General features: G+C 28.4%; 2 protein-coding genes, 1 long non-coding RNA gene and 1 pseudogene across 7 annotated transcripts; 3 read left to right on the forward strand and 1 right to left on the reverse strand.

Moving 5' to 3' along the window:
• Positions 1–5,754: 5,754 nt before the first annotated feature.
• LOC149894075 (uncharacterized) lies at positions 5,755–7,866 on the reverse strand. 2 transcript variants are annotated; one of them, XR_016449405.1, is made up of 3 exons: positions 7,709–7,866; positions 7,183–7,287; positions 5,755–5,847 (listed from the first exon to the last, which is right to left on the reverse strand). It is a non-coding gene; the product is annotated as an uncharacterized LOC149894075 (long non-coding RNA). The 2 variants fall into 2 exon arrangements; XR_016449404.1 differs by lacking the exon at positions 5,755–5,847 and having other exon boundaries at positions 5,880–7,287.
• A 933-nt stretch (positions 7,867–8,799) lies between these two features.
• Positions 8,800–14,723, forward strand: LOC149894076 (histone-lysine N-methyltransferase set-1-like). 4 transcript variants are annotated; one of them, XM_090065449.1, is made up of 8 exons: positions 8,800–9,068; positions 10,299–10,394; positions 12,954–13,009; positions 13,208–13,373; positions 13,572–13,767; positions 14,056–14,104; positions 14,236–14,271; positions 14,635–14,723. In XM_090065449.1, exons 2-8 carry the CDS (start codon positions 10,309–10,311, stop codon positions 14,718–14,720), a joined length of 675 nt encoding a protein of 224 aa, XP_089921575.1. In that variant the 5' UTR covers positions 8,800–9,068; positions 10,299–10,308; the 3' UTR covers positions 14,721–14,723. The 4 variants fall into 4 exon arrangements, with proteins under 4 accessions (XP_089921575.1, XP_089921590.1, XP_089921581.1 ...); XM_090065464.1 differs by having other exon boundaries at positions 14,056–14,088; XM_090065455.1 differs by lacking the exon at positions 14,635–14,723 and adding an exon at positions 14,348–14,534 and having other exon boundaries at positions 14,056–14,088.
• Positions 14,724–14,779: 56 nt separating this feature from the next.
• Positions 14,780–20,892, forward strand: LOC149894077 (uncharacterized). Its single transcript, XM_090077003.1, has 7 exons — positions 14,780–14,812; positions 15,554–15,661; positions 15,854–15,982; positions 16,174–16,189; positions 17,802–17,887; positions 18,385–18,410; positions 18,764–20,892. Exons 1-7 carry the CDS (start codon positions 14,780–14,782, stop codon positions 18,936–18,938), a joined length of 573 nt encoding a protein of 190 aa, XP_089933129.1. The 3' UTR covers positions 18,939–20,892.
• LOC149894078 (uncharacterized) lies at positions 18,945–20,489 on the forward strand (annotated as a pseudogene).
• Positions 20,893–25,790: the final 4,898 nt, after the last annotated feature.

The following is a 25,790-nucleotide window of genomic DNA, read 5'->3' on the forward strand; positions in this document are numbered from 1 at the left end:
GGCTACTACTTCGGCAAACACCTTGTAGAAATTTTATTTTATTTATCGCCTAAGCTAAGATCAAGTGGAGTAACTCAAGAGTGGATAGATGAAAAATTAAATGCAAAAAATATCAAATAACTGCGCCATTTTAAAAATGAGCTTTGTTATATTACTAAGTATAAATAAATCGGTACTTTGTATATAAAACTTATTTTAATCAATAAAAAAATGGCGGTAAAAGTTTTAACTAATTGAGATAAAAAACAAAAAGAAGTAAAAAGTCAAAACATTTTTAAAAATGTGTTTAGTTAATAATTTTAGTTTAAGACCCAATTAAGTAGAAGCTATTGGATGGTATGAAAGTAATAATCAAGAAGATGCAATTAAAATACTAGGTATAGTTTCATCAGAAGTATCGTGGCATAAGGAAAAAGGTATTTACCGAAGTTGATCCTAAAACAACAGAAGTCAATTATCATTTAATAATCCGTAAGAAGCTAAGGGTTTTATAGAGATATTAGAAAATAAAAAATATAGTTATTTAGTTATTGAGTACAAATGAGGTCAAACAAATACTTCTTTTAATACAAGTGTAAATTTAAGAAATGAAAGTACAGATTAACCGGACGGGGGTCTTGTCGGTTTATTTCGTTCACAGGAAGATATTATTGCCGAACAACAAGAGAAGTTAAATATTCTTAATAATTATATAGAAAAACAGCGAGTTGAATTGAAACAAAATTTGATCTAAAAAAATAGATGATCTAAAAAATCAAGCATTAAAAAGATAAAGAAAAGGAAGCTGCTTTCATGCAGCACGAAATAGCTATACGTCAAGAAGCGATGGATGTAGGTCAAGCTGAAACTAACTGATTAAACGTCTGTTTATAAAACGAACAAAGTAAGGTTAATAAACAGAATGGATTAGTAATAGAAAGTGAAAAAAAGCGAAAAAAAAGAATAATTCATATTTTTACGATAGCGAATTAAAAGCTGAACGACTAAAGGTTAGTAACCTACATAATAAAATCAACCAAATCAAAAGATTGTCAGCGGAAAGGCAAAATAAAATTTCTACTTTAGAAAATCAGTTAAATAATACCTCAATACAAATAATTGGCAAAGTGAGTTTATGAGAGAATAACTAAAAGTTAACAATTTGACTAATAAAAGAAATAATTTACAAAATCAAGTTAATGACCTGATTAATGCAAAGAATAATTTAGAATATGAAGCTAAACCAGTATCCTTTCTACGGATTAGTAACCAACACCAATAATAAAGCAAATTAGGAACTGGTATAACATATATATTGTTAAAAAAATTATTCTGGAAAATTTACTATTAAGGTTCATACACAAATGGTAAGAAATAAGGAAGGTTGGGAGTCAATTATTTATTATTCTTTAGTTGACAAATACGAACCAGAAGCTGAATAAGAAAAAAAAAAAAAAGAAAAAAGTTGTCTTATCCTCGAAATCTTTGGTGTTATCAACGATAAAAAGGAATAAGGCTCATGAACTTGAGCTCGTTAAACTTCAAATTGAAGCCGGTAAAAATTCCACTTCTTCACGATTAAATGAAGTAGTAATTAATACCGACATTAAAGAAACAAGAGTTTTATATGCTCATACAAAGCCTATAGGTGTTTCTAGGGTGGATTTGTTCTCTTCACTTGTTAGACCGCTGTTTACCTATTTACTTTAAGTACACATTTTAAGGGTGGGCATATATAAATTTATCAAAATAAAAGCAACATTTGCGAAAAAAGACCTTATTTTTGCAAATATTAACTCAAATGAAGAATATAAAAGGTAAGAATATAAAAATGTTCTTAATGTTGCTTTATTCATGAAGATTTTTATTTTTTATGAAGCAAAAACTTTATTTTGCCGTCTTATTTGTAGCATAACTATTTGTACAAGAACTCTGTCAGAGGATATGAAGGAAAGAGCAAAACGAATTTTTCAGAAACCGATTGATTTTTAAGATACAATAATTCCTCTTGGAATTTGTGAGGCTTGTCTATCAGCACTTCGAAGATGTGAAATGGGCCAAAAAGTCACACTGCCTTATCTTAATAACTTTAATTTGATAATTCTCAAAACATTGACTAGAACAGCAACCAGTGAATGCCAAATTTGTTGAGTTGCTAGGGTATTATGAAAAGCAAAGCATTGAGTGCTTAGAATTTCAGAGCCACAACCTGACAAATCCCAAAAACAACAAAGCATTGCAGATTAACGGTGTGTTAAGTGTTTTTCCTTGATTGGAAGAAGTATTTCTCCTGTTTGCACTAAATCTATTTCACACCAAAGTTTAGTTGAAGTTACATCAAAAGGTAGAGTTGCAGCAGAAGCAGTTGACTTGTCAGTAATTTCATTATCTATGGCATCCACACATGCAACTGTTGGACTAAAACAAGCTCTAGGAGGAAGTCCATTTCCGATTGCTCCAGGCAAAAACTCAAATTTATTTGCTTAATAAATTTAAAGTACTGGTCGGCTTATTTGAACTATTTAAGGCTCTGTAATATGAAAAAAAATTCCAGCATTTTCATAATTGTAACATAGGGTGGGGATGCTTTTTCCTGTTCGTTACTCTCTACATATAAGTCAAATAAGCCGCTGTTAACATAAGTATAATTGAGTTTTGTAATAGTTGGCATCATTCATAACCTTTTATTCCTCCCATGTAACTCCATCTCCTGCTAGGAGTGGTGAACCATCTATTCAAACCACACAAAGATTCTCGGCCTAAGACTGACAAATGGCTCATTGCACTTTACATCCGAAGTCTTCCTTACCATGGAGGTCAGTAGGCAGGACCAGACTGCAGAAAGCTCTCAAAAAATATTGACTTGCTTCAGCAATTTGCAAAAAAAAAGAATCGACAATCCATATGGTAGAGTTTGCTAATACATTTCAAAAGTTTAATGTTATTGCTGAGTCCTGCTTCGAAACCAACTGGATCCACACTAGAATGAAAAATATAAGGTTTCCAAGACTAATGTATTGCCCTGAAAACACCCTTCATCACACCCAAAGTTCATTCAAAAGCTCAAAGTTTGTTCAAAAAATGCTCTCTTGGGATCTTCAGTTAGCAAGCAAGAGAGGTTCTTTATCTTGAGATCAAGATTTACTGGCAAAAGTTTAAAGGATATCCTAGTCATCCTCAATATTCAGATTGAACCAACTGTCTAGTAAATCTCAACAGTAAACACATTAGAAGGAAGGAACCTTTCTCTCAGTGTATTGCTGTTATGTGTTCAATTTTAACTTATTCGTTATCAGCAATGAGTGCATAATCATCCAAATTTATCTCAAAAACATAACTTTTGTGCATCCTGATTACGTTTTTATGTACTTAAGAAGTTACAAATTAAAAAATTATTGACAAGAAGCAAAAGAACTAATTTTATTTCCTTGGCTACTTTACCATGGATATTAAATATATGGATACGTTTTTCTTCCACGGACGCCAAATGTTTATTTTGGAATTAGTATGTTTTCAATCCTCTAAGTGTATACTATCATCCCTTTAGAGATTTTCTCTAGATCAGAAAGTTTGGGTGGGAGTCACGGAGAAACTTTTTTTTAATTTTATATCAATAAATATATTATGACAAGGTCTTTTGCAGTTCAGTTTTTCCCAATATTCGAACTAAAACTATATTCAGCTTCTTATTTTTGTAAACAAGGACTTTATTCTATGTTTTGTGGCAAAGATCCTGACCTAAAGTTTACATAATTAGAAACTTCTGTATAAACTTTTGTATGAGCTATCCTCTTCCTTTCTCTTTCTTTCATTTTTTTTTTATTAAATGCGTCAAAAAATTTTCGCTAATGCAAGACGCCGAAATGTTCAAATAAAATATTCCATATAATGATGCAACACTGCACCCTTTATTTTATGTAGGCATATTTCATTAACAAATACTCATTAAAGAGTTGTGACTTTCAGTCTTAGAATTTGTTAATTGGCTGATCACGCGCGTTTCGTGCGTTTTATCTCCAGACAAGTATGATAAGCAAACTTCTTGAAGTGAGTCACGAGCTCTTTTCCACCTCCGCCTAAAATATTCCAGGATTGTCTGTATTTAAAATGTGCACCATGATTTTCTAATTTGCACTATTCTTATTGTGCATTTTTCTTCAAAATGATTTGAATTGAGGATTTCAATTTTTGTTTATCGACATGGAAATCATATTCCGCTTAATCCAACTGTAACAGTTATTTGAAAACTCTTGATAATTGCTAATAAACAAATATCTTTTGTCTACAATGTGTGCCACACACTGCGCTATGCAGTATGTGCTTACAATAAATTTGCAGCAATCTCATGTTATTTGCAAAACTATATATGCTGATAGTTGTGCAAATCAAAACAATAACCGAAAAACTTAGAGAGCGATCATACACTTAATAGCAAAATTAACGCACCACTTGTAAATTCCAATTTATTTTGAAAAATATTACATATTTCCCGGATTTATTAATTACAAATATGATAACAATGTTAGTTGTTACGCCTTTTGTAGGTTTTATTCTGTTTCCTTTTTTTAATTTAGAAATTAAAGCAGCTTTTCATAAATAGCATGTTTTGCTGTAATTAAACTGATTGCCAACTTGGTAGAAGATTTGGAGTATCTCATACAACAGTTTGTTGGATTCACGCTAGACGACTTATCTAAGGCAGTCCACGAGGACCGATATTTAATGCTTCGAACACTGAGAGAATGGCTCACTACTGCACGAAAGTAGTAGGAAAATGCCGATTCTAGCGCACTAATACCTTTTCCATACTTAAGCGCACCTTTTATAGAGATGCCGATTCTGGCGCATTGATGTACATTTTTGTCTTATTTTAAGGAAACGACTAATTATTGCAACTAGCAATAAGCAACCCGTAAAACGGGTTATGGTCGGTCTGTTAATTTATAGTGGCTGTATTCCACAATTTAAAGTTGCGAAACCATAACTAATACCCTTTTAGAAAAACGCCTTCAAATTTAAAAAATTAAACCATCTGTAAAGTTAAAATAAAAAGTATGCGGAGGTAAAATAATTTACCAATTATTTAATATTGAGTAATTTACCATTGACATAGGTCATATCAGTGTTAGGCAGAACCATTTTCCTCGATATTACCAAGTTCAACGCAATACGTTTTTAGTTACTGACTCAAAATAATAACACTTCATAATGCTTTAAATTGACGAAAAAGTGAAGCTAAATTCTTGTGATATTTTTTATAACATGAACTTTAATTTATAAGATTAATATAAAGCGAACGTTAATTATACATGAATTATTAACTTTTTGGTATCCCCTTGATACATGTTTCTTTAATAAAGGAAACTGTCTTTAAAACGTTAAGTTCTCTTCAATATTTTGACACTAATAGAGGACCTCCCTTCCCCGTTTTTGCCGTTTTACCTTAATGGTGGTCAGGAGAATATTTTTATTAAGAGTAGTCAAGTTTTTGATGAAGACCTTTTACCAGAATACCGAAATATAAAACAATGATTTACGTGTATAAGAATTTTTTCTTTTTAATATTTATAAGAATTTAACATATATAAGAATTTTTTCTTTCCTCAAAAGTGTTGCAAATGCAAACTAAGCTAATTAATTAGTTAAAAACCTTATAAAATTTAAGTAACTCGATATTTGAAAAATGCGCTAAACTACAATATTAACCACCAAATTACGTACAGCAAATTATTAGGCTTAAAATAGAGAAAACTTTAAAAAAAATTGAACTAATTGCATACATTTATATCATTTTAACTGACCAAAATTTACAATAAAAGGTAATCAGGTTTCTTTTTATAAATCGTTTAAATGCGTCAATCGTAAATCCTAAAGAAAAATTAAAAAAGGAATTATGATACTATAATTACAACAACAACAAAAAAAAACAAAAATAAAACACCGCATAAAAACTGAAAATCGATGTACCTATTTATAGTAACCCATTTTGACATGGCAGTTAATATAAACATTTATCGAAAATGTAACAATAAAATCTGTTTCGAAGTACAAAAGGATTAACAATACTATATATGTATATAAAAAAAAAAACCAATTTAAGATAGAAATTGCATTTTTACCATGTTGTCTTGGCTTTCAGTAAATAAATAAAAGCAGTAAGTTCCAATAATGAAACTACCTATTATTCATTTTTTACAATAGTCACCAACATGAAGGTGTCTATTGTTAAAAATGAATACCAACACAAAACATCACAACAATAACACATAACAATAGAATATTTACATCCTTGATCCTAAAATCCAGTGAAGATAACAAACCAAATTAAAATATGAAAGGCAAAATTAGAAAACCAATTTAAAGTTAACTATATTTATCTTTTTACTAAACATATAAATACATAAAAGTATATTTGTTTTTATGTTCAATATTAGTTATTCAATTACTTCAAATTTAGGACATGAAAACACCCTGGATTTAAAGATCAAGGTTGCATACTCTCATACACATTACGCTAAACATTAAGAGACATTATTATGTGTTTAGAGAATAATTAAAAAAGGCTACACAACACAACCCAGCTCCAAAGCAGTAACTCCGCCTGGCACTAAATGCTGCCAAGTCACAACTCTGCTATAAGTACATCGCTTGGGTGGCAAGGTTATCAATCATGGAAACAACATAATTTAAACATATACACAACTATAAACAAATATGGTTTTATATAACACATTTGATTAATAATCTTTTCAATTTGATGAAGAGTAGCTTGTTCAGCTATTAGAAGTGGGACTGAGTGGTGAATGAAATCTTCCATCATAAAAAATTTGTATGTATTCCAGAGATGTAAAGGATTGTCAGGTTCACAAAAGGTCAAAATAATTGAAAACAACTGTCTAATTTTCTTTGGCATGTCTTAAAACCGCCTCAGAAAGAGTATTCTGCCATTCAGTGTCATCTTGCAACAGACCTTTCAAATCACATGCTACACAAAACGTTTCAAGGACAATACCATTAACAGTATGCACATCCTCCCAAGATGTTGCTCCTTTTGCTTACAAAATTAACAGCCTAAGAAAAAACTATTCTCCAGTTGGATTAACTTTATACATTCTTACTATCACCTTATTACCACCCCTTTATCTAACCTTCCATTCACAATGTTTATCATCAAATATAAAGTGATAAGGAATGTCTACATACGAATAGCAATATGCTCTTTCATTTTCAGTATTTAACTTAAACCATGCCATTAGGTGCATATCACGCTGAGCTGCACGATCTAAAGCCATATGTTCTGCTCCTTCTCTAAAATACATTAATTGATTTTCAGGTAGATGTTTACCAAGTCACAGCACTTTAAAAACACAGAAAGAACATAATATAAACATATGTACAAACTATAAGCACAATAAATGTGTTTAAATATGTATATAAGGTTAAATATATACTAATACTAAAATAAATAAATACCTTATATACATACTTAAACACATTTTTAAAACAATTATGTAACACATATTAACACATACACAAACAGTAAAAAAACACTTTACATTATTATAAAAACACATTGATAAAACAACTATAAAGCACTTATTACCAAATACACATACATATCAAAAAAGCATATATGCAAACAATAAACGTGTGCAAACAAAAATTCTAAAAATGATGCAAGAAAATTTAAAAAGATACAAAATATATATTTACAAACAATTCACTTTACCTTCTTTTTTTTCTCATAAGAACTGTAATCTTCATAACAACATTTAACCTTTACATACAATAACATGTCACATGCATTGTCAGTGTTGGCACAAAATTTTAATTTTTTTTTTCTTAATTTTCTAAAAAAGAACAAAAATAGTTGATAGCATCACAGAAATTTCAAAGTAAAAATAACAATTTTATGGAAACAGCAATAGTATAACTTTAAATAACATCCATACCCCTATTTTCCTTCTAAAATATAAAATAATAAAAACAAAACTGCTAAAAGAAAAACTAACACAAACAAAATCTAAACGATTTAAAAAATTAAAATCCTTTCTACTTTAAATCCTTTCTACTTTATCTAATAAAAGTTTTAATCCTTTCTACTTTATCTGATAAAAATGTATATATAACTATTTCATATACTTACTTCAATTATAATATGATATATAATTGATTAAGATGATTCTTTATGTAATATATCTAAGCTAATAATTAAATTCCAAAACGAAAAAAGTTTTAACCCGCTCAAAAGATCTTTCTCCAATGGCCGCGTGCATTTGAAGTACGCGCTCTACCAAAGCCTAGTAACTAATTCAAAGCACTGGGCCCCCTATTAAATAAATTAGAAAAACTCCTCCAATACCATAAACTACTACGAATTAAAAGAAAAAAAAAAAATTTTTTTTAGTTTCTGCACAGGGCCCCCAAAAGTTACAGCACGGCGCTGATAGATTGTATTCACTTTGAGAATTTCTTATTATACTTTTTATAAAATGTTAATTACAATTTTCATTTCAATGCTAAAAAATCCCACAACTGGTTTTAGAAAAGTAAAGAGAACATTTATGAAGCGAAAATTGTTTTCTCAATAGAGTGTGGGAAAAAACAAAATTTTTAAAATAGCAAGCAAATTAAAAAGACTTAATACACTGGACATAAGGTGTTTATGGAAACATTTTAAAAATACAATTACTAATTACTATATATTTATTACTTATTGCTTTATATTTATCATTTCATTAACTTCACTGAGTTGATGCTTTTTGCATGATGTCTTTAATTTTAAAATTTTTCTGAATTTATCCACATTTTTTTGTTTAGGAAAAAATCTTAAGTTAAATGATCAAGCAAAAATGGGCAATATTCTTGACAATTTAGAATTACTATTACAATTAAAAATGAAGATTGGCAAAGACTAGATGAACTTAGGACGCTTTTTTTCAGTCAGTGATAATGAGCTTAATGTTATAGACGCTGAAAATAATGATTTAGAAGAAAAGGCTTACAGAATGTTATGTGCATGGAAAAACCAACAAAAGTTGGCAATATCAATAGATTAGATTTGATAAGAGTGATGGAAAAGTTTTCAAGTACAAACTCAATTTTTTTTTTTTTTTTAATGCATTTTAGATAAAATAATTTATAGTAATCCTTTTTTTTTTTTTGAAAGTTTAGTTTTTATTGTTTTTTTTTTTCTAATTTTGAAAATTCAGGTGTTAATAAATTAAATTTTTTTTTCTAAAGTTTATTAACATAGTAAAAAGATTGTTAAAATGTTGATTCTCTTGTTTTTTTTCTTTTTACAGTAGAAGTTGAAATTATTTTTCATACAATCAAAATTTTGAATGTTTAAGCGTTTTGCTCATTCAATATTATAATACCCAAGTTCAGGAAATTTAATTTCCTGAACTTGGGTATTATAATATTGAGTGACCAACAGAACTAGAGAACCATGAATCAGTTGAAAATATTTTACTCTAATTAGAATTGTTTACACATGTCAAAAATACCCTGGTTCCCTAAACTGATTTTGGTTATTGTGGATGGGAATCATCAATCAAAAAAATTATTTAATAAAAATGATTGAATAGGAATAATCCTTGTATGAGTTGAAATTTTACCAACAAACATAATGTTTTGTTGATGTGATTTGATGTTTAAAAATATTTAAACAATATTCAAGCAATAAGATGTTGCATATTGCCAAATAACTTCATATTGCCAAATAAAATTGCATATTGTCAAATAACATTTGTCATATAATCTTGCAAAGTTGGGCATTTTCTATATAAAATATCAATAGCACAGAATAAATTTCCTAACAAATAGCTGTGCTAACCAATGATCTAAGCATAGGAACTGTTTAAATATCAAAATACATTAGTCATAGCTTGCTAGTTGAATGATTTTTTATATTTTAATTACCAAAATTTCACAAATTGAAAAAAAAATCATTCCTTAATAGCTATTCAATAACAATTTACAAAGAAAAATTTAAAAGAAATTTTGCAAGATTCTTTGCAGTATTTATCAATTTTTTCCTAAAACAAGCATGTAGTGGTAAAATGCTGAGGCACATGATAAGACAAATAGGACAACATTAAATCATAGAAAACTCTAATTATATATCTATTTAAATTTTCTTGAGTTTTGTAAACAAAAAGATTTTTGTTTGAGGAATGTTTTGTCTATAAGATAAAGCTCAATTGGGTAAAGTGAGCTTTGACTTCTGCTCCTGTGGCATATTTGAAATTCATCTGGAACAACATTGACAATTTTCAGCAAAAAAAGCATTCTTACTATTTAAATTTTATTCTTAGTTTTTAGAGTATGTGGTTGCATTCAAGCAATGGTCATAATGTTGTATGGCCTCTGATTGGTACCAAGAAGGTTCTCAGATTTCCAGTATATTTACCGTAAGCTTAAGTTAAACTTAATTCTCACAGGGAAGATCTTTAAATTTTGTAAAATGTTGTCACAAATAAAAATATTTTCTCAAAAATCAGGTGATTTTTGAGAAAATATTTTGATTAAGTCTTAATTAGACAAGGTAAGGGCAAACTCTTTTTGAGGCTTTTAAATTATTGAAAATATAAGCATTTTGGAATGAACATAGCAGGAATACCAGTTTAATATAAAAAGTTTAGTTAAAGTAATTTAGATATGGATTAATTGTAAGCAATATGTGCCAGCATAATTAAAGAAAATTAGTTATGCTGGCACACAATTATGTTTAATTAATTATGTGCCAGCAGACACATGAACAAATAAAATTAAAAAAAAAGTAATTACAAAATATTGATCTGGCAAAATAAAGAGTATAAAGTTATGTATGAGTAACTAAAGGCACATTTAAAAGAGAAATTAAGAATAAATTAATTTCATTTATTTTCATAAATTAAAATTTTTGAAATATGAATAAAATTAGTTTTAAATATTTTTTTGTTAATGAAATTAAAATGATTTTTTATTTAAATATTTACACTATATTCATACTTTTCTTCAATGGAACTATTTCCTTAAAATGTTTACAATAAAAAGAAAAATTAAAAAAAAAATTTTTTTTTTTATTATTTTGGCTATTTGAAATATAAAATATTTAACATTTCAAATAATAATACACAAATTTATGAAATGATTCCAATTTATATAAAAATTACCTCAGGTAATTAATCTTAGTTACTTATTAAAATAAATGTGTATTAGGAATGCATTTTATATTATCTAAGGATTTTTAACATAAATATAAAATCAAAATAATTTTTTTTTTTCAGAATCTTGTGAATTCTGCTTTAAAAAAAAAAGTAGAAATATAAATTTATTTTTTTGTTCTTTTGTTGTTTTGCAAAGCTCGAAGGAATTTTTTAAGCTATAAAAACAGATTGATATTAAAATCAGATACATTTACTATTTTTCTTTGAATAGTATCTATACCTGATATTAAAATTATTTATTTGAATAAAACATCATGAATAAAACATTGAAAAGTTACGGAAATGTAAGTATTGAATTTAAACTACACCATTTTTTCAAACTTGTATCTATAATAATAATATTAATAATGATAATAATAATATGATATCTCTGTGTATGTATGTATGTATGTATATATGTATGTATGTATGTATGTATGTATGTATGTATGTATGTATGTATGTATGTATGTATGTATGTATGTATGTATGTATGTATACATAAATATATATATATATATATATATATATATATATATATATATATATATATATATATATATATATATATACATATATTTTTTATGTATATATATATATACACATAAAAGCACACAAGATCAATATTAGCTACATATATATTTTTGTAATGAAGTATATGTTTATACAGAGTTACTTTCATACATACATACATACATACATACATACATACATACATACATACATACATACATACATACATACATACATACATACATACATACATACATACCTACATACATACATACATACATACATACATACATACATACATACATACATACATGCATGCATGCATGCATGCATACATACATTCCTACATATATCCATGGATGCATAAAATTGCCTGATCTAAATGAAAACTTTAAAAGAAATTACCATAAACAATTAAAATACAATTGTTGCCCAACTTTAAAAAGTTATTAGCTTGAAGCCACAAATGTGTGACTGCCTTTTTGTTTGGTGTAATCATTACATAGTCTTATTATTTAAAAACATCATAATAGTTTTTGTCAAAAATAATTTGTTTCATAGATTTTTCACATGAATTTTAGATACATTAATGAATAAGTGATCTGTTTGCTTAATCAAAAAGTTGATATGTGGCCTAAATCACTATAGGTTGTTTTGAGATGGGCATGGTAATTAACAGTTTAATGATGGGAACTATCAAAGTAGTGACACTGTTGTGTGGAGATGCACAGGGCTTTGATTCCATGTATACCTAGAATAAGTGATCAAGTAAAATTAAATCTGATAAATTTAGTAGGTTTACCCTGAGTCACTTCAGTGTTTTTTGGCTGTATAAGGAGGATCTCTATCATTTTGGAACACAATATTGATATCAGGAAAGTAGATATAGCTGGTTCATTGCATAATTTGTTTCTCTAGAATGTTAAGAGACACATGAGGCATGTGTTGCTTTTGACAAAAAGCTTGATGAATAGAGGTGGCACTTTTTGGTGTCATCATCTTTGTTATTCCACTCATAAACTTCTTTTAGTTAAAACCAAACTTCTTTGACTTGTTATATTATAGTCAGTAGTTTTAGCCAACTAATCTTACTATAATTTCCTTGAAGGTCAAGGTCACTTACAACTTTTTATTTTGATACACATAGTGAAAGTTCCAAAGTTCAATTAATGTCTTTTCAATATTCAAAATAATGGTGAAGAAATTAGTGCAGATTTTATGGCTATGTACATCCAATAATTTTTAATTCTTACTCTCTTTTCTCTTTAGAGAAGATCCAAATAGTCATTTGAGCAAAAATGTATTGAAGCTTGCCATCAAGATGAGTCTGTCCACTTTAAAAAACTCTTTATTGATAAACATATTAGTGTGTTCTATTTTATTGTACTGCAAAATTTATTATTTTTCAATTGGAGATTAATGAGAAGAAAAGACGATTGCCACTATTAATAATTTTATTTTTATAAAATTAAGCAGAATATGAGTTACTTAACTTTCATAATTCTTTAACATGTTTTTTTAAGGTTATGGAATATTCACTTTAAGAGACTTTAACCAGCATGATATTTTGTTGGAGTATAAAGAAGAAATAATATCTCGATCTGAAGCAAAAGATTGTCATGAAAAATACTTTAATGAAAAATGTGGCTGTTACATCTATGATGTTGATTGTGGCAGTGAAAAAATTAGGTATATATTTGAAGATTTATAATAAAACTGTTGGCAAACATTATCAATTGATATTTTATGTTTCTTAAATTTATGGAAATTTAAAATTGTTAAAGTTGTTAAGATAACAGTAATACCACCAGGCTAAATTAAAATTCTAATATTGTCCTCTTTTCAGTCTGTCACTCTAGTTTTGTAACTTTTTAAAAATTTATTTAGTATTGATGCAACCTTTTCAAGTTCTTATGGAAGATATGTTAATGATTCACCAGAGAAATTTGCAAATTGCAGGGCAAAAGCAAGTGTAATAGATGGAAAACCTCATGTTATGTTTATGGCAAAATCGTTTATCCCTAATAATACAGAGCTTCGGTATGATTACGGAGATAAAAATAATCAGATATGGAGAGATTCAGTAAGTTTTTTTATATTATAATTTATTTGTAATAATAGCATTCTTTTTATATTATGTATAAATTCATTTAAGCAAGTACCTTATTTAGTTTGATTAAAATTTTATTTGCATGAAGTTTTTTAAAAACAAAGTTTTTAATTTTATAAAAAATGAGAATATCTAAATTTTGATAACAGAAATTGTTTTGGTGTAAAGAGTAGTTTTTTGTTTTAACATCCAAACTAGTTATGAACATATTGGGTATTTATTGCAAAGTATGTTTCAAATAAATTTTTTTATTTAATTTAGAAAGACTATTTAAAACCATTTACAGTGGAGGAGGTGATGAACTCACTTGGTGGTCTTTTTGTTATATTGTTCAATGCAAATTAAAAAAAAAAAAAGTTTCAAATAAATCTTTTATCTTAATAACTGCCTTAAATTTTAAATAAAATATTCAATATTAGTCTAATATTTTATTAAATTTAGCCTCTAAAGAAAAAGGTTTTCCTAAAAGCATCCGAGGTAAGTGAACTTTAAATAAACATAGTTTGTTAAGCATCTTCTTTTTATGAATAAATTTTTTTTTTCTTTTTAAAAGATTTTTGCATCTGTTTTACCTGAAAGTTGTGATTTCTGAGGGTAATATTTAGTATATATGTTTAATGACAAAAATTGAAAATGAAGGTGGTCATTAAAAATATTATTTATTCTAAATATAGTTATTTGCAATAAATTTTACGTAAATCTCTGCTATTTTTAAAATGATCTCAATTCATCTTTTAAAATGATCTTAATTCATCTTTTACTTTGTTAATTTTTTGCGTTTCATTAGAAAACTGATATTTAAGTAAAAGATCTCTAATTTCTTAATTTCTATCTTCAAAGTTATTGAACTAGTTCAAAATAGAAAATATAGCCATCATATAAATGAGCTTAACTTTCAAAGATGGATCAGTATGGAAGAAATATAAAAAGTAAGATTTTTTTATATGGAAAACTTAAATTTTGATTTTGTTTACAAAGTTTTTAAATGGCTATACTGTTAATTCATGTTCAGCTATGTGTTATTCATAGTTTGTATCTTTTTTTTAGATTGTCTTAATAGGTTAAAGAGACTTAGATGTAGTGATTCACTAGTATTAAAAGTTGACTGGTTATTGCTTAAAAGATTAGTCATATAGAAAATGAAAAGTTGAATCAAACCCTTTTTTTTTTATTTTTGTTTTTTCCACAGTAAAGGAAAAACTATGAGAACACTACTTTTTATTTAAAAGTATAAATTGGTTAATTTCCAACCATTTTGTTTTAAAAGATAGTTGTTGTCCCTTAGAAACATTACAAATTCATGGTACAATAGAAAGACTAGTTATTATCAAATTAATCAGTTAAGTAACATGACATTTTAAATAATTGTGTGAAAAGTTTATTGTTTTCTGGTATAGTAATAAAACAGACTTTAATTATTAACACAGAGAAGTATTACAGAAAGTTATCATTATAAAATTATAAAATTAAAAATTATAAAAATCTACATTTTTTTTTATCACAGAAATATGCATCACAAAATTATTTCACTTCTTTACATTTTAAAAAATTTTTCTTTTTTAATACTGGTATACAATTTTTCAATTTTGTTTTTTATTATAACAAGACAAAACAAACTCATACTTTTAATCTTTATTCATTAACTCATTCTGTTTATAAAAGTCTTTTGAAAAAGTTTCTTGGTGGGTAGGAATATAAATACTATTAAATACTTGACTTTATTGTTCTCTTATTTGCTTAATACTTAACTTGTTTTTAGAGTACCAAACCAAAAACTCTATTTTCATCTGACCTTCATCCTGCAACTTCTGTTCAACTTCCATTATCTTCTCTTCCGCCTCTCTTTCTCGATGTAGGTTTAGAAGAGGTAAATTATAAGAAATCACATGAATGTGACTTTGATAATTAATTTTTAATTACAATATGCTAATAACAGATTTATAAAATAAAGGATTTAAAAGCAGGCAGTAAACTTTAATTCTAATAGATGGTTTATTTGTAGTTTACAATGTGCATTGTGTTGTTCTTTTATTCTTATATTAAAGAATTTTATTTTTAGAAGACAAAACCAAAAAGTCAGTTTTCATCTGGTCAGATTCCATCTGCATTTAGTCCATTTCCTGAAAGTTCTTGTCCACTTCCTCTATCTTCTGGTCTGCCTCATTTTGTGAATGCAAGTTTTGAAAAGGTAACTATAAAGAAATCAAACTGAGCTGAACTTTACAACCTAGCTTGAAATAGCACAGGCTGATAAAGGAATTTAAATACAATCAGTTTGTCTGTGACTAAGGGTTTATGTTATATTAGAAGCTCTATTTGCATTTTATCAAGTGCTTGAGTGTTTTTCTTTCAACTTATTTATACATAATTTACTTTTAGAGTATCAAACCAAAAGGTCAGTTTTCATCTAGTCAGACTGTTTCTGCATTAAGTCCCCTTTCTGTCTCTTCTTGTCTGCCTCACTTTGTGGATACTGGTTTTGAAATGGTAACTAAAGAAATCAAACTGAGCTAAACTTTACAACCTAGCTTGAAATAGCACAGGCTGATAAAGGAATTTAAATATTATCAGTTTTTCTGTGGCTAGCAGGTTTATGTTATACTAGAAGCTCTATTTGCATTTTATCAAGTGCTTGAGTGTTTTTTTTTTTTCACTTCTTTTGTACATAACTTACCTTTAGAGTACCAAAACAAAAAGTCTGTTTTCATCTAGTCTTAACCCTGCTATTTCCGTTTTAATTCCTTTGTTTTCTGGTTCACTTCCTCATCTGGATTTTTGTTTTGATATTATAAACAATCAACCTTTTTCTCTACATGAAGAGCCATTCTTTTGTTCAGTAGTTTGCGGTTTTTTTTAAGTTGATTTTAATAATATGTTATTTATTATTTTAATACTATTTTTTTGTACTATAATTTAATACTTTTTGCTGTTTTAAAGTTACCATAAGGTTTTGAGATTTGTTTATATATCAGAATATAATTTTTTCTATCATAATATAATATCAGCTATTGTATTATAAAGCATCTACGATAGACTGAGATTTCTATGTTTAGTAAATATGCTGTGGGCTTTTTGTATAAATTTGTATAGCATAGGTTATTTAAACATACATATTATTTTGTTGTTAGCAAGTCTGCTCATGAAAAATTTTTGTTAAATGTTTTGTATTTTTATCCAAGAGTGTTTTTATCCAAGAGTCATTTTTAGAAAACTAAATCTGAAACTCATTTTCCTACTCAACCACTTTCTGTACCCTTCTCTGCACTTTCTTTTGCAGACATGATTTTTGAAAAGGTAATGCTTTTGGCAAAATGTTTCAATATCATATTTTTTTAAAAGCTGCTTTACATGTGTGTGTAAATTTCTTGAGTTCATTCACTATTTATTGATCGTTTTTAACTTTAGGATGAAGATGAAATTGGTTTTCTTAAGATCTTATCTACTGATAACCCGGTAAAAGAAGATTTTCTACTTAGGAAAAATCTTTAAAGAATGTTTCCTAAGTAGAAAATCATCTTTTTCTCTCAATTTTTTAGGAATAAAGAGAATTTTCTTAAAAATCTTAGTTGTTTTGTTAAAATAAATACATTAATTTTCTTAAGTATTTTAATTTTACTAATTAAATTTACATAATGTAATTGGATCATCAGATAAGGAACTTAAGTAATCTTTAAATTAAGTCTTATTAATTAAGTAAATTATTAATTAAGTAAAGTATAAATTATTATTTAAGTAAAATCTTTAAATTAATCTTTAAAATTAAGTAATCTTTAAACTTAAGTAATCTTTAATTAATTTATATTTAATAAATTTATTCAGCTTTTTATATATTATATAAAAACATATATTATAACTTTTTATTGGTTATTTTAGATTTTATCTTTAATATTAAAAAATTTTAAATGCCGCTGATTCCTAATCAGATTAGTAATCAGGGGATTCAAAATTTGCCAGCAGTTAATGTTGTTGTTGTTTGTTTTTTTTTCTATCAAGTGGTTTTTTTTAAGAACTTGCATCTGCATCTCACTTTCCTACTGTCAAGCTTCCTGCAGTTTTCTCTCCACTTTCTTTTACAGATGTGGATTTTGAAAGGGTATGTTTTTCTAAGATGGTAAAAATGCTCAACACCAAGTTTTTTAAAAACATTTTTTAGCGAGAAAATCTTGTGTTGGAAATTTTTTCAGCACTTTTTTATTAATTTACATTTTTTCATCTACTTTATAAACAAATAATTTACATGTACATTTTGGTTCATGTTTGAGATATTTTTGATTGATTTTTAACTATTAATTATCAACATCCAAAACTTTAATAAAAAAATTCTTATGCCAGTTTTAAACTGTATGGTTATGAAATAATTTTTTAAGTTAAAAAATAGTTTGTAGATTTTATTTGTAAATCATTTAAATTACTTTAAAATAGCTGTAATTTTAAATGGTTTCATGCTATCTGGATTTTCAATGTTTAACATACTCAATTAGTTAGGAGTGTTAAACTTTATTTTAGTGAAAAGTTGTAATACTGTATAAAAATTTTATAACAGCATTATTTGTCATCATTAGCTCTTTAACTTCTTAATTTTATCATTAGGGTGGTTCAAAAGCAAAGCTGAAGAAGTAGGAACAAATTTTTTTTTTTTTATCAATTTTTTTAATCCAGTCTTGAACTTTTTTTTGTTGTTCTTTATGTAGCGTATTTTCTACATAAGATCTCTTTTCTCTGCATTATTCTTCAATTTATCTTACACTTTAATTGTACGTAGTCTATTTAATGACTTTTGTTACTGGGATTTTAAAAAATCGAAAAGAGTTGTTCTGAAATCAGAAAACCTGTAAAAATTACGGTTTTCTTTTTTATGTTCTTATGTATCTTTATGTAATATGTAGTTAAAATTTGTAACTAACGAACTTTAGCGACTAAATAATTTATTTACCTTTAATAAAAGTATATTTTTCGGTTTTTGTATTAGTTTGGAAAAACGCAGAGCAGTAATATGCCCCGTGGAATCGTGTTTAAAAAAAGTTGGTAATCTTTCACGACATTTGCAAGGAAAACAACATCTGTGGTCAAAAGAAAGTGCTCAAAAGGCTTTATCTCTCTTTCATTTACGCAAAAGGTCAACTGAAGTACCTATTTTAATATAATGCCCTTTTCCTTCATGCATGTCTGTGGTGAAAAGGATTGATGACCATCTAAAAAAAGTTCATCTTTTAAAGACTTCCGATAAAGATTATAAAATACTTGTTAAAGCTGGACGTAAATTTTCAGCAAATGATTTAGATCGAAACAGTTCGTTTTCTCCTAAAAAGTTAAAAAATAATAAATTAATAGAGAACTTTCCTTTGGCTATCAGTGCTTTGAGTAACTTTATGGACACTCCAGTACCAGAAATAGTTGATCAGAATGTGGATAGTTATAATAGTCCGGATATTACTGATTCTTGTCCTTCGGACATCAGTGAAGTCTCTAGTATTCCTGAGAGTGACGATGAAAACGATGATCTCTTTAATCCCGAGGATTGTTTTTTTTTACTACCTCTCCATAAAAACATACAAATATTACTTCAGAATTTTAAAAAATACTTGGTCGGTCCAGACAATCTTCGAGAAGAAGACTCAGCAAACAGAACTGTGAGTGATGTTAGAAGATTTTTTCAACTAGTTGAATCTTCCGAAGATATTTCTAAGATTTTTGATATTGAGAATGTCCGCGAAAAGTATATTGCTAAACTTCAGGTTAAGCAGCTCAAAGCCGGTTCCATTAAGAAGTACTTTTTTTCTCTTTCTGATTTCTGCACATTTTTAATTCTCGACAAAAGTGCGTTAGCTATTTCTGGTTGCCAAACTTCTGCTTTATCCGATATGAAGTTAAAACTTCATACCTGGAGAAAAACCTATAACAGAGCTGACCGTCAAAATTTTTGGCTACGTCAAGAGCGCGACCATGAGTCATTGGTAACCCCAACTCAGGTTTCCATGTATTTTGAATCACTTAACGCTTAAAAAGCTCGTAAATTGTTTGAATTTTTTCAAGTAAATCAACGGCCTGTAACTCAAGTTGAATATATAACTATGAGAGACCATTTATTGGTCGAAATTCAAGTCGGAAATGCGCATCGTTCGGGCGTTTCAGTGAATATTACTATTGAAGAATTTAAAAACCATAAAAAAACTGATGGCGGTTTACATATCATTTCTGTTGAAAAACACAAAACCTTCAATACTTATGGTCACGCTCACGTAACTTTTGAGGCTAAAACTTTTCAATGGTTAAACACTTTTATAACTAAAGTAAGAATCTCAAATAACAAGCAACTTTAAAAACATTTTTTTATCATGCTCAGGACAGCCCTTGAGTTCCGGGGCCATTAGTAATTAAATAGGCTCGCTCTGGAAGAAAGCTGGGATTTTTAAGGCTGATTCTGGCAAACGTAATGTCTGCGCAACCATTTTTCGTAAAGGTGCGTCTACTGGTGTGCGGCAAGTCAAAGTTGGCGACTCGCAAGAAATTGCAGACCTAATGGCGCACTCTCTCTCTCCACGGCTGAAAAGCATTATTATACACGACGGAAACTAAACACAGCTGCAAGTGCTAGTAAATCAGATCTTATTTTCATATCTAATACATAGAGCTCAAACTTTGTATGTGTGTATGTATGTATATATGTATATATATGTTTGTATCCTTCATACAAATCCACAGTTTTGATCCGAACCACACGAAATTTTGCACAAACCCCACATTTTACCAGGGGAAGGTCATAGACTGCTTTTCGTCTCAGAATTTTTACCCTAGGGGTCCTCTAATTTACTATACTGGGTACCCCCCCAAGGAGACAAAATCTCACAAAGTGTCTTTATAGCAAAAGTTGTTACCAGTGGAAAGGAATAAGGTAAAAGCATAATTGTGACTTTTCTATAAAAACTTTGAGTATATTTTGGAGATTTTCTTCTTTATCTCAAGAAGCGCCGGATAATGAACAGCTAGTTATTGTTAAAAAAAGTAATTGAAACGAAGAACTTTTATCATATAGTAAAAATGAGATTCCTAAAATGCTCTTTGTAAAAATGTTTTTAATAAATTTGTATGGCAATGAAATAGCCGTTTTTGATTTACAAGATCCTGGGCATGAATTATAATGTATGTTACGTTCGATACACACAAAAAGCTACACACGGTAGTAAAGAAACAGGATATAGTGTTACAACCTGATCCTAAAAGTGAAAAAATCAATGTTCGGGAAATCTATGCATCCATATAAATTCGGATAAACAATCAGCTACCATTTCACGGTTAGTTGGCCCAATCATTGATTTGAACTTTGATTTGCCTCGTCATCACATAGCTTCCACGTGATTTGTTGTTACGCCTGTGTGTGGATCAACAAAATTTAGGGTGTAGTTAACGGTCCCACGTAAACATGGAGGAGCTAGCAAATTTTTATATGCTGTCCACATATCACTCCAGACAATAGAAACAGGAATTATCCATTGATGAATGATTGGAATCACTGTTGCAGCGTTGCGATTTTGAACAGGAATTAAAAAGCCTTTCTTAGTTGCACGCTCATACCTACTTTATATCCACTGCTGCGGGATTTTTCTATAACTTGATACTTTCTTCGACAGGGTAAGAACCCTGCAAAAACAAATTGGCGTGATAATAATTAAAACGTGGTTGAATTCCCATAACGCTTTTTATTTGAAAAACAAACTTGGTTTTTAATATTTTTAAAAGATAACTTTTAGACAAAGAACTATCATTATTTAAGACGGCAATAATTAGGGATTTTTCGTATATTTTTGTACTTTCAACTTCAGATTAGAGACACTTTTTATTGATTTTGAGACTTAAGTTTTTATCAGGGCTGTGGAGTCAGTAAGCCGGTGTTCCGACCTCGACTCCGATTCCCTAATTGTATCATGGACCGACTTCGACTCCGACTGTTGACTCCGACTCCTTCCTAAGTAGCCAATTTCCAACAACAAATTTACTGTCGTAAATTGTTAACATTGGCTATTTCATCACCATGATACAAATAATCCAATCACTTAGTGCTTTAAGCAATATTTATTAAAAAACATTTTCTGAACAAACAACTTTTCTAAACTCTTGTTTTGCAATAAACTCTTATGCAGTCACTGATAAAATTATGACTTTGTCAAAATCATGTTTGAAACATTGTCAGTTGGATAGAGAGAACTTGCTCTTTCTGTCCAACTGACAAGATTTTCATATTCTTGAAGAACCTTTTCCACGAAGACCTGGAGAAATTCACTGGTGTGATTATCATTTGTGACTTTTACTGCCAATGTCTTGGTAACAACTTCATTTTTTTCAAACACAAATCGGACTTTGATTGTAAAATAGTTCACTGTTAAGACACACAAAGAGTCCCTTGAGAGATTCTTTAAGTTCTTCTTTTTGTTTAATAGCTTTTTCAATCACTAATTTTCTAATACTCTCTCTCTCTCCAGAGAAACTAAGTTAACTGAATACTTACAGTCATTCTTTTTTTTTGAAGCAGCTCTTTTGGACTTGGTGGTGGCACTTCTAGCTTTCTACTAAAAATATGCAGTACAGTGTTAGAGAGTTTAAGTTTGGGGTTAAGGCATCATGAAGTTATCTAGTTTAAGGGATGGTAGGGGAGAGCACAGAGGAGGTGATTTATGATTCTCAGTGATAAGTAGCAAAATATCCTAATGCTTATCACTATTTTAAAGGCCTTAAACTAAAATGTCAAATTCGTTGCCTCCAGATGTTGTAAACTACAACTTCCATTATGTCCGGATATCATACAGCTTTAAAAGCATACTAAGACTTGTAGTTTTGTAACAACTGGAGGGCTAGAGTTTAAGACTAGTGCTTTAGACTGACAGAACATAAAATATTTTAATGAGTTACATCTATAAGATCCATATGAAAATTATGAAGCTTTGAAAAAAATTTTTTAAGCTGGAGTCGGAGTCGGAAAAATTGTAACGGCTCCGACTAAATCCGACTTCGACTAAACTCCAGAAAAATTGAACCGACTCCAGCCAAAATGAGCTCCGACTCCGACTCTACGACTCCGGCTCCGACTCCACAGCCCTGGTTTTTATACGATTCTTAATCAGTATAAAATTCTCTATCATAATCAATCAAAAAAAAAGGGTACAAAAAGTGAGAAGCGCCCAATGACTGTTTCTTCGCCGAAAGCTATAAACTTGAAAAGATTGAATTTAATTTGGAGAACATAAAATTATTTTTTTGATATTTTTTCTACTTATAACAAAATGAAAAATTTATAAAACGATGACCGTAAAAGATAAGGTACATATACAGTAATTTTCATGTTAACATATACAGTAATTTTCATGTGAAAATTTTAAAACATAATTTTCGACCTTTTTGACAAAATGCATCACACGGCATATTGTTTATTTGTTTAACAAATATTTATAAAGCCAAAAGTTTAAAAAGTTTTAGAATTTACTTATGATCTTTATGATTGCTTTTATCGATAAAGAAATATTCGATAAATTATTCGATAAATTATTCGATTAAGAAAATAATCTCCGTTTTATATTTATCAAACATGATTCTGTGTTTTCAAAATTTTTAAAGTTGTTTGTATTGAGTGATTGTTGTTGCAAATAAAGAAATATTAATAATGATATCAATCTTATTATTCTTCTTTTTCCGATGAATTGCGAAAGATGTTCATGGAATGCTTTTTTGAAGCGCAGGCGTCGATTACCGAGGACTTAAAAAGATTAATCGATAAAGGATGGTCGAAGATTGATATACGCGATGGAAAAAATGCTCATGAAGTTTCACATAAAAAATATTTCGTGGAGAAGTTTATTGACGCAGGATGCAAGTTGTATAAATTAACTGTTCATAAAAATACTTTATCTAAGGATGAGAAAAACCTTCTCATTTTATCTTCAACTAACGTTTATCATGTCGAGTTAAATCATTTAGTGAAGATCGATGGATGGACACCAAAACTAAAGATTGAAGATTTGTTAATATACATCAAGTATTCTTTTGTATCAAAAAAGAGTTCGAAGATTTCATCCTACTAAGGATTCAACTCGTTGCTCGCTTCGATCTTCTTCTTCACGACGACACAAACTTCATCGACGACATTTGTGAATGGCTTCGTCGTTTGAACTTCAAGCGGTTGTTGATCGTGTACCGTAGAAAAGATTTTTATAATTTCGAAGAGTTTTAAGTAAGAAAAACGAGTGTTTAATATATTAATTAAAAAATAAATGTAAAAGGTATATGTATGTAAAACAAGAAAGTTTTTTTACATGGAAGAGTTGAAAAATTTGAAGTGAGTGATGCGCTAAACTTTTGATTGTTTTTATATTTTTTTATCATGATAAATATGTAAAATAAATAATGAAAGAATTATTTATGAAATAAGTTATTAAGTAATTCTAAAAGAAAAAAAAAACAATTTTCTTTTAAAACTTGAAACATGGAAAAAAAACGGAAAGATTTTTTTTTACTTAAAGAAGTTTTTTAAATACTTCAAAAAATCAGCGAAATTTAATAACGTAAAAAATTTTTTCTTTTTTTAAAAAAAAAATAAAAATTATTATAATGGTAAAATAATAATGGAAATATAAAAAATTCAAATTGGTGTTTTTAAAAAACATTCGTTGTGTTTTGGATGAGATTCGATTATTTTTAGAATGGAAAGTTTTTGATCAGCTCGATAAAAAAAAATAATCGAAAAACAAAATTCCAGCGAGTTATTTAAATTGTTCGAAACAATGGCCTTTTTTAACCGCGTCAGATCTGGAAACTAATATTAACATGATGGGACATTTTTTTAAAGTGCAATATTTTTTTATGTATTGAACTCGTTTTTTTAGTCTTATTATTTTCTAAATTATAAAGTGGTATTGCAGCTCGTATTTCAACAACTTTAGATCTAAAGATAATGAGGGAAATTATTTAAAAGCTTATCGATTGCCGAGATGTGAAAATATTCAGAAACTCTACATGAAACTTTTTAAAACTTCTGGAATGAATTGGTAAAAAGGACATATATGTTCTGCCCATTGGAGTAGGAACACTAGAGATAACACCGACCATTTACCAGATATTATTGTTCCTCCAGATCAGTTGGAAAAGCTTAAAAATAGAGTTATAAATTCAAAAAAAAGCTATATTTACGCAACTTCGACAACAAATAAAGCAAAGAAGTTGTTAGTATTTAAAAATGCTGCAAGAAGATATAAAACTGCTTTATCAATAGTCCAAAATATAAACAGTTTGAAAAATAGACTAACCATGGTAGTTCGTTCTAAACAAACTATTAAAAAAACTAGAGAATGTTCAAAAACTGAGTTGAAAAAACAACTTGAAAAATCCTTAAAAACAATCGAATAATTACAAACTGTTATCAAAGAAAAAGACAATTTCATAACCAAATTTGAAAATAAAATACTTGAGCAAAGTGTAAAAATTCAAGAGTTAGAAGTTGAAGTTATGCATCTCTCTGGTAGCATAGTTAATTGAAGAACAAAACAGTTCACCTATGAAAATATTAAATCTAAGAAACAAACATTTCAATATTTATGTGGGGTATCAAAGGAAAGTTTTGATATGCTTTTTGAATGTGTTCAACCTTATTTACATCTTATACCATAACCAGATTGTCCAAATACAGGTGAAGAAACTGTTGATAAAGAAACACAGTTCTTTAGTGATCTGACTGTGTGTCGTCATGGGCTAGATTTAAAATTTATGTCATTTTTGCTTGAAAAGTCTTATACAACTGTACATAGAATTTTCACTGGTTGGGTAATATTTTGTGCTACCATTTTTAACGAAGTAGATTTAAAAGTTGATGGTAGTTTTCTTCTAAAGAAAATGCCATCAACTTTTAAATCTACTTCGTAATGATATATTTGTAAAAACTGGCAATGGATTACCTGATCTTGTTATAGATGTCACTAAATTCAAACTTCAGCATGCTTCTAATCTTGATTTAA

The sequence above is a fragment of the Hydra viridissima genome, unplaced genomic scaffold (assembly GCF_058129835.1).
Source record: "Hydra viridissima isolate aposymbiotic clone 2 unplaced genomic scaffold, HvirCarnegie_v1 scaffold_1, whole genome shotgun sequence".
In the NCBI taxonomy this organism is placed as follows: Eukaryota; Metazoa; Cnidaria; class Hydrozoa; order Anthoathecata; family Hydridae; genus Hydra; species Hydra viridissima.

Bases quoted from the DNA above. Each gene is read 5' to 3' on its own strand.
- LOC149894076 (XM_090065449.1), top strand. From the start codon at position 10,309: ATGTGGTTGCATTCAAGCAATGGTCATAATGTTGTATGGCCTCTGATT. The intron at 13,768-14,055 runs GTAAGTTTTTTT...TATTTAATTTAG, and splicing joins ATCAGATATGGAGAGATTCA to AAAGACTATTTAAAACCATT. The intron at 14,105-14,235 runs GTGGTCTTTTTG...TATTAAATTTAG, and splicing joins GGAGGTGATGAACTCACTTG to CCTCTAAAGAAAAAGGTTTT.
- LOC149894077 (XM_090077003.1), top strand. From the start codon at position 14,780: ATGGCTATACTGTTAATTCATGTTCAGCTATGT. The intron at 15,662-15,853 runs GTAAATTATAAG...TTTTATTTTTAG, and splicing joins TCGATGTAGGTTTAGAAGAG to AAGACAAAACCAAAAAGTCA. The intron at 18,411-18,763 runs GTAGGAACAAAT...TTTTTGTATTAG, and splicing joins TCAAAAGCAAAGCTGAAGAA to TTTGGAAAAACGCAGAGCAG.